We start from the raw sequence: 12253 nt of genomic DNA on the forward strand, positions 1-12253 counted from the left end.
TAACTTTTTTATATATAATTCCACATGTAAATATTCTTATAACATTTACTTGCTTAGTCCTACATATAAAATTGTTTACTTTTATTTATAAGTACGTGAAAATAATTCTTAAAATGTGGGGTTAGAATAACAGCAAACGCATGTTTTACAAACGCTTTTTTTTAGTTATTATTTTATTTGAGTAAATTTAAATGGTAACAATGAATAAACAAAACATCAAGGATTTTATTTTTGTGCTTACTTTTGTTCTACACGTTTTACTTTTAAAGATTTCAGTACCTAAAATCGCCAGAAATTTCACTATTTCTCGACCAGGAATATGGCCACCTTCGGAATGGAAATGAATTTCGAACAGTAAATACAACAATATACAGGATGAGCCTTAACTCTTTCAGGCACAGAAATTATATTACTTTTTTTACTCAAGCGTCACAAAAAATTAAACTATAGCTTTTGTGAATTATAATGATTTTATTGTAAAGAATACTTAAAACTAAATACATTACAGCAGATTTTGTGACCGTGTGTTAGCTCACAGACTCCTGGGGGAGGTGGTACAGGGTCTGTAAAACTAGGGCTGAAGGGAAATGATTGTTAAATAATTTTTAAATGTAAGTACTTAAAAAATTCTGGTACAAAATATGTACCACCAAGACCTGGAGGAATAAAAAACGGTGGTACATTTTATGCACCACTGAGACTGAAAGAGTTAAATGTGTACATATACAAGGTGGAATTTTGATTATTTATCCGGGGTCCACCTATCGTAAGCTTTTTTCTCAAATTCCGTTTGAATAGTTATTTTTGTATCTAGAACGCGAAATGGTACTTTTGCGTTCAAGAATGGAAGTTATTCTGCCGAGCTTAGCGAGGCAAAATATCCATTCCAGAACGCAAAAATATTTCGTGTTCCAGATGCAAACAATATTTTTTCGAAAACTGCAACAAAATAAGATAATTGTATATAACAATTTAATTTACTCTAACGTGTCTAACGTTTTTATTTTCAGTCAGATATAAAAATATTGTAATGGTTTTGCTGGCAAGTAATATCACAAAGCCAAGTGCTAATTATTTATGAATTGCCTCTGGGAAATTTTGTCAACAACCTATATGGCAAATATCGTAGTGCATTGTACCGAAACAGAAGCAGAGCTTTAATTTCGCTCCATAATTGCTTTTCATAAAGGCTGCCTAATAGACAATGTAGGTAGGTTTAAAACAAAACAAAAAAAAAGTAGTTAACGTTATAGTTAAATTAGAAAATGCAATTGTAACTCAATCACATCTTGACTATATTGTTTCATATAGCCAACTATAATAAACTTGCGCCAAGCTAACTCGAGTCAAAGAGACATGGAAAGCATAGTAAATATTAATATGAGTATTATTATTATTCAAGGACATGCGTTTTCCTGGCACTTCTGAATTTCAAGGAACAATTCATTTATACAAAAATACAGATTTTCACAAGAACGATTTTTGAAATTGATACCTCTTTCAATAACGTTAATGACTATATAACTTTATTTTAAAGAATAATCGTGATAACAATAACAAACAATTAAAGGAGCTGCGAAAAGTCTCCCCCTCCTTGTTGTAACAATAAATTAAAGCAGCTGCTGAAAGTGTCCCCCTCCTTGTTCCAAGCACTTTTCACACCTGTTCCTCAAAGAATTAAAGACATTTTCTAAGATGCNATAAGCAAGTTGATGGCGACTTCCGGTATAACCGGAAGTGGTACGTGGACGCCATTATTTTAGTTGAGAAGGGCATGCCCGAAAACCCAGTATCCCCAAATTTTCAAAATTCAAATCGAAGTAGTCTCTGAAATATTTCTAATGGGTCGTCACCGTGAGACACCCTGTATGATTCGTTCTAAATCTCAAAAGTAGGCTCCGTATAAATACGGCCCCCATTTAAACTTACACACCCTGTACATATACAAGTTCAAAATTCTCCGCATATACGGCATAAATTTAAAAATTTTACACCGGCCAGAGAAGAACGAACTCCACGAAAGCTTACAATTAGTTAATTGCGTTCACACACGCGGTTTTGGCAGCCCCTAATGTACAGCCTGAGTGCCGTCAAAGCGCCCAATGTATGCCTTGCCTCGACTGAAATCGATATAGGAGTATTTACAACGCAACAGCGCAAATGATCCGTGGTAACAGCGAAGAGACACAAAACGGGTAACCCCACAATCAGATTTCAATCAGAATCGAGGGCGATGTTAAAGTGTCGTGAGCCCCGTTCGACTTGTTGAATAGCGATGCTACAGAACAGAGGCATGTTGTACCAGATTAAAGCAAACAAATGATAATTATATTTCATTACGTCCCTCATTGTGTATCCGATACCTTCTGTCGTCGTAACTATTTGTACGTTAAAAATTAAATAACTGCAAACGTCAGTTGCAGGCAATTTAATATCTAGTTAAGAGGGGAATAAAGATATTTTCTGAAAACAGACCTTCACCCAAGCATAGTCCTTTCAAAAACTACACTATTTTCTGAGAAAATTATATGTGGCCTATATAGATAAGGTATTGAGCTAGGAGTTGACATATTTTTTATTGCAAAATAATTTGTATTATTGAAGTTATGGATAAATAAAGTATAATAACAAATTGAAATTTTATGTCATAGATCTTTATTATAATTTTACATCTCCTTCGTACAGATTTGAGGAACTGACCTGCAAAATATTAGACTAAATTATGCAGTATTACCAGCAATGTCTAGATTTTTGTGAAATTATTTCTTTGGTAGCCATTTATTTAAATGTCATTAGTAGAGATACGCACCAAAGAGAACAACAAATATGAATGTTTGGAGCTTCTAGTCCAGATGGAGCCAGTATCAAACTTAACCATTAAAATTGTATGGCTTATAGAAAACTGTAAAACATATTTTAATTTTTGACTTCGTTTCGTCGTGACTGAATATATTTCGCAGTCACAAAATGCTCTCATAATTGAAAAATAAAATATATGACGGAACTAAGGAAATACGTCTAGGTCTAGGTTTGTCAAATAGATCATTATATACCATAATATGTTACCATATNTTTTTAACACTGTGTGGCAGGTACCGACTGATACTCCCACCATTTGTGATAAAACACGTACAGAAGTTCTTGGCGCATTTTCCATTATTTGTTGGACATTTTCTTTTAATTCTTCAGTCCGCTTTTTAGGTCGGCCGCTTCCTTCTTTTCTTGTTACACTGCCCGTTTCACGAAAAACATTAACACAACGCTGAACTGCACTTTGAAAAATTTTGTACTCAACAACGCCGGGAAATTGATTTTGAAATTCTATGAAACATTCCTCAATAGAATACTTCCATATTCCATCAATCTTGCGTCCATTTCTAAAGTAGGACTCTATGATAAACACTTTTTGTTCTTGAGAAAACACCATTTAAAACGCTTTTTAAAACGAAAATATTAAAATTGATAGCGGCGATATAGCGTTTTGACAGATGACGTTTAAGTTCATTTGCTATACGCTACGCCCTACGTCCAAATTTTTTTATTTGAACGCTCGTTATTATATTCCGGGAAATTATACGTGCAAATCCGAAATCCGGGACCATACAGCTAATTCCCGGTACAATCACAGAAAGTCCCGGTCATACCAATGTGGCTAGATGTTCTTTTAATATGTCATCAAGATCTGCACTAAAATTTATGAGTCCACGAAACACATCAGGGTTATCCGAATTTTCTGTCTCGTCTTGTCCGCGAAGTGCTAATTCGAAAGCTCCGCAAAATTGTATTCAATCTATGATTTTAGATAATACATAACGATTTTTCGTTACCTGTTCATCGTGTTTCCGTATATTATCCCAATATGCAGAATCTAACTGACTTCTTATGTTTATTTTACCTAATGACTTAAATGACTTAAATCTTTCACACTGTATATTGTCCATGCTTTATCCCCACCGAGAAGTACGCACGGAAAACAAAACAGTGTATTTTTATATCACACCCTCACACCCGTTCTACTTTTGTGTATACATTATTGTTATATTGTCTTTTACAACTTTTACTTCGCTTGTTCCACTAACTTCAATATTTAATTGTGGTGTTGGCCTACCTAATTCTTTTATTTTTAGTTTATCCTCAAAAGGCAGATAACCAAATAAAGTTCTTTATCCACGACTATTGTATAATGTACCCATTATACGTCTCTATCCACGACCTTAATAATACCCATTAATCACGGCAGTGATTAATGAGTCATTAATCACTACTGTCAGATGCTTCCTTAATTTAGCTATAATATTATATTGTTCTGCTACAAACAATCCGTTTTTAGAATTTTATCGTGTAAACCACTAAATATTTTCAATTCAGTGCTGTACATATAAAAAAAAAATTATAAAAGTGAATTTTCCTAGACCGGATTCGAACCCGGGACCCGCGGTTGGGAGGGAAAGAGCATCTACACTGAGCCATCAGCGACTTCATTTGTGCGACTCGTATATCTGTTTCTTAACATACCATGTTTTTCGAAACATTTCAAAAAAAAACTTCAACAAAAATATTTAGTAGTCGTGGATAAAGTATAGTATTCTACTCCCGTATAATGGGTATTATTCACTCGGTGATTTAGGCCACTCGCCTGCGGCTCGTGGCCGTAAACTTCACCTCGTGAATAATACCCATCATTATACGCTCGTTGAATAATATACTATTTTAAACGAAACGCTATTCATTTTAATAACTATAATATCCGCAGATGCCTAAACGAAAATATTCATACGTGGCGCTCGCAAAAATAAACCACCACATACCACGTACGAAATATTACTATTTACTGCAGCAGTGGCTGTCGTTGTTGCAGCCACATAAGCCCATATAAAAGTATACTCGTACTGGGTCACGTGCCATTAGCCAATAAAAACAAAGGACGCATCTAATTATTCGCTGTGCACACATTTTGTATATAAGGTTACATATACTGTATTAAGGAGCGTGGCTCGCGTCGTAATAAATAATAAAATAATATAAGCTCCTGGATTTATTTTAGCGCGAGTACATTTGGATTCTTTAAATATTTTGTTGATATTTAATATGATTAAATACATAACATTTAGCTCCGCAGCTCTTATGGTAAAACCGCCACTGATTACAGGGTGTTAATGAACTTATGTCAAAAATTTAAAGGGGTGAAAAAGGAGCAAAAACTGAGTTAACTGATGTCACAAACTTGTATCGGAAGTTTAAGGTTTAAGGTTAAGGAGAAAAAAGGTAATTAAAAATGTGTTTAAAACTGTTTTGGAACTGCTGAAATACATGTATTTTATTGCAGCGAGTACTTACAAAAAATTGTGTAACACTTTTTACGAGTTTGTAGGTTTCTTATGAAGCCGGACTGTATTCGACAGTCAGTTTGTAATACATTGTTGTAGTGATTGCTGTGCTGTTTTTCGAGAGTTTTTCGTCGGCTAGTCATAGGTCATTTTATACCCCATGATGCGTTCGACACTATTACAATATTAAAAAACATATACACAAACGCAAAGCCAATAACTGGCGTTTCGTTGTTTAAATATTTTGTGTGCTCCAGATGGCATATTTATAAAAAAAAGTAATAAATTCTTGAAAATAAAATTTTGACGTATTTATACTTCAAATTTAACATCTAGTAATAAATAAATAATTTAAAGAAGTCCCAATGAGGGCTGAGAGAAAACTGAAAAGTGCTTTAATTAAATAAAGAAATATTTTCAAACAAACGCAAGCTAGCCCACGCATACTTACTTTTCAATAAATGGCCTCCCATCTTCAGCGATGTATCGAACACCATGCAACGTGGAATTCTCGAAGAATAATTTTCCCTGCACGCCCCAGCTGGTTTTCAGCATCTGGTAGTTACTGGGCACAGTTTTCGATTTCCGTCTAGTCATATTTTCAGTTGAAATTAGCTGGGTCGTCAAGTGCGAAGCCAGTACTCGTAATATGGGTTACTCGACTGACAATAATCATTGCGTGTTTAGAGATACAAAGCTTTTTAGTCTGGTATCTGCATGCATCTAGCTTATACAGTTTTATACTGGGTAGTCCGACTATTTTTTATGCCAGGAACCGACAGAGTGCCGATTTTTCGACTGAATATGGTGTCAGACAATTTTTTCTCTATGTCTTTGCGGGTCATTTAGAGGTCATGCTTATTTTTCTCTGAATAACTCAAAAATGGAACAAAATTTGTCAGATTTTGAATGACAAATTATATGGTGACCTTGAATATGACCTTCACTGTAAGTATGAAGGTTAAACTAAGGTTAACATAATATCAAATATAATTCCCTAATTTTTATGCTAGCAACCAACTTTATGTCGGAATATAGGATCAAAAAGTTTTTCTAGGACGTCCTTGAACATTTTGAAGGTTAAACTGATTTTCTCAATCACAAAAATAATGGATATATTCAGGGGACCGCCTAGCCGGGTGTCTTGGCCGGTAGATATCGATCTGCCGAGGTAAGCATCACGGACGCAGGCTGGAATTTGGATGGGTGACCTAAGGCAGTCTCGGGGACGTGGCTGTGGCAGCCTACCAGAGACCTGGGTGCCCGATAAATGGCAATGAGAACAGAGCAAAGAAAATCTCTGTAACTCATGACCACGCTGTCATACATAAACTGTACGAGACTTTGCCACCCAGCCACCCGTGTAGTAAATAGGATGGTTTGAAGAAAAGTACTCGAGTAATGAAGGAGGGTGTATAAGGGGTTTAATAAGGCCTAAGTGCCGCGGAGGAAAAACAATTCCACCACCCTTCGACATACATTCATACAATGGATATATTCAGCTAGAACTACTAGTACGATCTGGACAACAATTTTGAAATTTAACACAACATTGTTAGTTTAGTAATTAAAACGTGATGACGGAGCCATTTTGAAGACTGATATCTAATCAGCTGTTGGGTCAAACCCATGGTCACTATCTAATTTGTTATTCAAAAACCTTTAAATATTTTTGACGAGTTAATCAGAGAAAAATTAGTTCGATCTCCCCCCGATCTCCGGACCTCACCCTTTATACTTTTTTTCGTGGGGATATGTGAAAAGTGTTGTGCATTCCACGAAAGTTCGTGACATCGACCATCTGCGATATCGTATTGCCGAAGCTCGTAATACGATTCGAGGGGACGTGGCAATGTTGCAACACGTGAGAGCGAATTGGGTACGTCGCGCTGAAGCTTGTGTGCAAGCAAATGGTGGGTACATCGAACATCTTCTATGAACATTAGCAGTTCTCAATAGGTGGCTCCTTGCAATGTTGAGGTAAGTCAGGTTTTAAAATTACATTTTAACTAAACACAAATCCGTGTATTTGCCTCATTTCGACATAACGGACATTTGGCAAACATATTTGACATAAGTTCATTAGCACCCTGCATAACTGAGCACAAGCGGTTCGAGGCAAGGCAAAAAGTAATTAAAAACTATATGCTTAGTTTTTACATTGCTCTGGTCAAAAATGATAATATGATTCAAAATCATTCAAATATTTAAATAAAATTTTGATTTAATATTGTTTTATTTTCTTAGGACCAGAGTCAAATATATTTTACTGTAATTAATTAATATTTAATTGTTAATAGAAATTCTATCTAAACAGGTGACAAAGTTTAAATTATTTCTAAAAAACACATGTTAGAAAATTTTGACTTAAAAATCATTTCTCAAATCAAGGTCACTTTTTCTTGAGCTAAGTTTATAATGTGTTTATATTTGAATTGAATTTTCAGTGTAGGCACTATTTTCAGATGGTTAAGGCACCGTACTAAATTGTATATGAACAGAACTAAATTATTTTGTAATGTAATATTGACATAAGAGTATTGTGTTAGTGTACACATTGATTTGGTTTTATTGTCATGTAATAGCTAATCGATCAGCGTGGAAGGGAAATGGATGAAATGCATGTATTTGTCTTTGTCGCGAGAAATGGTAAGGGTAAGCCTATATTTTTGAAATTTCCACATTTCAACGCGTTTATTTACTTTTTTCAAGTCGGTACGGACAGTACTTGTACCCATTTATTTGTTAACAAGAAAAAAATACGTATTTGAGATGAAAGGTATAAAATAACGGAACCAATGAAAAATTATTTTTTTATAGGGTTAGTTTTGCAGATATAAAAATTTTGTTGAAATAAAAGTTATAGTGTTTTTTATGAAGTTTCTGTTTGTAGTAACAAAAAAACAATACAAATTTAAATATCGGTTTGACAGATACAACTTATTGTTTTTTATTGGAATACCCTGCAAATTATTACATTTTTAGATGTAAAATTTTATTCTGAACAAAAGTATATAACATATGTGGCACTTATTTGTGACAGTTTTTGATATATTTGCATTTATTCGCAAAAATTAACCCCCCAATTTGCATGTTCAAGATTGCCATGATTTTATTGATATTTTGTTTCCAATAAATTGGCATTTATGACAATTGAAATAACAATAAACAGTAGTTGTGAATAAATTTTCGGTAAATCAAAGCGGGAAATATGCATTATACCAAAGAACGTAGTAATATTGTCGAAGTATATTTCAATAACAACAATAATGCTAGCGCCGTTGTCAGATATTACCGAAACAAGTATCTTGACAGGTCAAGAAAAACTTTCTTAAATATGGCACTAAGTTCAGACATTTTCATATATCTGAAGACAAAAGGCGTACTAGAAATATTAATAATAATAATTAACAAATGAAGTTAAATGTTCTTTTGTATTTTCAAGAAAATCATAGGTTTTCCATAAGGAACGCAGCCAGAGATTTTGGTCTTTCTAAATCATGCATACAAATAGTTCTTAAAAAGGATAATTTAAAATCATTTAAACTAATGCCCGTCCAAAAATTAACATTAAATGATAACATTTTGTCAGGAAATGATGGATATAACATTGACCCACGTATTTTCAAGGAAGAAGGACGGTAAATATTTGGTGAGAGATCCTCAGCACGCGGATACCTTTATTAGTTTTCATGGAAGTCTAACAGACAGAAGGTACTTAGAGTTTCTACAAACGGAAATAGACGACTTTATGTCAGAAATTCCATTAAACCAACTTTTTAAATAATTTCACGGAGTGAATTGGTAGGCGAGGCACCTTCCCGTAGTCCAGATCTAAGTCCACTGGATTTTTTCTTGTGGGGTTATATAAAAAATAAAGTATACTAATGGAGTAGAATATGTAGAGCAATTAATTGAAAGAATAACGACCGACATTGCGAATATCAATAATAATCCCGACGTATTAGAAAATGTGATCGCATCTATAGGCGAGCGATTCACCCCTAAAAAGATTATTCTAAATATTCAAAACAAAATCCCACAGCATGAAACTATTTTTATTTTATAAAGTATATTTTTCTGATAATTTACATATTTTTTTTTATATTTTTCGGCGTGGTCAGTCAATTGTTATAAACAAAAAAGTTTAAAAAAATACTGTTTTTTCATCGTAAAATGGACCAAAATAAACACTTTTTGTTCTTTGACAAACATTCGAAAAATGCTTCGTTTCCGAGATATTTACAATTTATTGTGAAAAGTGACGAAATCGACATACTTTCGGAATTTTTTCTCAAAAACTACTGAACAGAGTTTAATTCCAAAAAAGCATAATAATCGGCATATCTTCTACTTTATTTTTTTTTGGTATAGATCAATTATTTTATTGAAGGTCTAAAGCGAGTAAAAATTAAAGAAAATCATGATAAACATATTTTTGTTCAAGTAGTGGAAAATGTTATACGAAAAATTGTAACTGTTTGTCATCGAACCTGGAATGCTGTGCAGTCTGAGCGTGCTCAGATGAATGTCAAAATGTTCCATCCGAAATTAATGATGAAACGCTTATTTCAAGTCAAGAACTTGTCGAAAATAACGAAAAACTTACTATTTAAAAATTAAATAAAAAAGAAATTAATATATGTACTTTTATTGCTCTTAATATTTTTATAAAATAATAAAAAAATTATTATCCAATAACTTTTTTATTTTTCGGGACCGCTAGGTCAACTATTATTATTAATTTAACGATTTAAAAAGCATATTTAATTTAGTTTTCAAGTCAATTTTAATCATTTATAAAACCAAAAATCGAATATTTAAATTTTACTAATTACTTGCAAAAACCTTACTCCGGCTACAAAACCAAACAAAATGATCTTTTGAACATTTGTACTGTTAATAATATCGATTAAAAAAATCATAATAATGTTTATTGTAAATATAATCTAATCCAAGATATTGTAAAAAGAAAATTTAAATTTGACTTTAAAAGACTTTATTTATCCGCTTTAGACCTTCAATAAAATGATTGACCCATACCAAAAAAATATATCTTAAAGTAGAAGATCTGCCGATTATTATGTTTTTTTTAGAATTAAACTCTGTTCAATAGTTTTTGAGAAAAAAATTCCGAAAGTTTGTCGATTCCGTCACTTTTTTCACATTAAATTGTAAATATCTCGGAAACAAAGCATTTTTACAATTTTTGTCAAAGAACAAAAAGTGTTTATTTTTGTCCATTTTACAATAAAACAACTGTCATCAAAGTCATTCTGCGAGTTATTTTTTTTACAACTTTTTTTGTTTATAACAGTTGACTGACCACGCTGAAAAATATAAAAAATATCAGAAAAAATATACTATAAAATAAAAAAAGTTTCAGGCTGTAAGTTTTTGTTTTAAAAATTTAGTCGGTTCATGCCTTTTTTAAATTATATTAATTATGCACCTAGAGCAATGGGACTCACATGGAACAATTACAAAAATGATTTGTTTTGTTAATATTCATTACTCTTTCTATAATTTTGTTATTTGTTCGAACTATTGTTTGTCGTTTTAAAGAATATGTTCCCAAAATATACCTACCATTTCTACATACTTAATATTAGTAAAGCCATAGTCCTAACAGAGATTTTCTTGCCTTAAAAGACATAACTGATGAAATTTTTTGATTGATTTTGAATAAAATTGTGTACTATTGCAACAAGCAGCTAAGTTTAGCCAAACTAAGTAAACTGTTACTAAACAGTCAATAAGACTAACTACTTCAAGCCAAACATTTGTCTCTTCACAGTGTATCCGGCCCCGTCTGGGAACGGCAGTAATTTCACTTACCATTTACGGCGAACTAAGGAACAAGTATTAATTGTATCTGGAAAATCCTAGGTTATGAAAGGCTAAAGTTAGTTTAACGTAATTAAATGAGAATGGCGTGCCCGAGGAAACTCCTATTAGCAAAATTAATTCGATGATCAAGCTCAAGGGTGAGCTGGCTCTGTTATTTTGTTAATGCAACCTGCAGCGCCGAGTATTATTCCAAGATAAACGCGAGAAGGAACAGGACTATTTGCATTAGCATTGTTGCATCACGACATTCCACGCGGCATCAAAGGCTTCGGCTGCGTTCGGTTGAACAACTCCGGAGTTTGGCAATCGACGGGGCGAGTATGCCCCACGTACATTGTCTACCTAATGAAAAGTCTTTAATCACCCTTTAGTCGTCCGAATAGGGGAATTTACGCGGACGAAATGCACTGACAGAAATTGTTGACATTTACTTATATAGTAGTCCAGGAAAATGGCTGAGATATTTTTGTAGAAAAGTGTACCCATCCCAAGTGTAACCACCAGAAACATGCAGCGTTCTGAGATATACAGATCTGGTCATATTTTTATTTCTGATACAAATAAGTTAGTAAATTATATTTATAAATATTTCACCAATCTCCCCTAATAATTCTGACTCCGCCCCCATATTGTGCAAAACCATACTTATCGTATCAACTTCGACGTCACCTGTTACATGGGTGTTGTACAATAATGAAAACGTAATATTGACAGTTGGTAGAAGGAAGCGCAAAAACAAACGCTTAGGTGGGGAATTCTGGAAGGAAGCTTAGATAGTTGAAGTGAGAACAGTGTGGAGATGGGAGTAAGATGATCGGCGGGCAGTGTGGCAAAATAGTGAAAAATCAAAGTGTTTAACCCGTATTAATTAGCAGGTAATTATTCTCTAAGTACTTTGTTGTTAATTGTTCTATGTAATCTTATGATTGTGATGATTATAGATGTTTCATGATAATAATTCTGTATATGTTTAGCCTTCATTGTCTTACGCTCAGGGGCGTATATTTTTCTAACGTAAAATTGTTACAATTATTATTAAAGATTGCTCATTATTTATTACATGTTAAAATATGTAT

At 33.3% G+C, this 12253-nt stretch overlaps 1 protein-coding gene across 1 annotated transcript in view; it reads right to left on the bottom strand.

The window, feature by feature from the left end:
- LOC108905292 (sodium channel protein Nach) overlaps positions 1–5924 on the bottom strand; it is a 71577-nt gene extending 65653 nt beyond the window's left edge. The window contains exon 1 of the mRNA XM_023454347.1: positions 5779–5924. Coding sequence (XP_023310115.1) covers positions 5779–5924 — 146 coding nt within the window. The remainder of the gene's footprint in view (positions 1–5778) is intronic.
- Between the last annotated feature and the right edge of the window lie 6329 nt (positions 5925–12253).

The sequence above is a fragment of the Anoplophora glabripennis genome, unplaced genomic scaffold, assembly GCF_000390285.2.
Source record: "Anoplophora glabripennis isolate ALB-LARVAE unplaced genomic scaffold, Agla_2.0 scaffold257, whole genome shotgun sequence".
NCBI lineage: Eukaryota > Metazoa > Arthropoda > Insecta > Coleoptera > Cerambycidae > Anoplophora > Anoplophora glabripennis.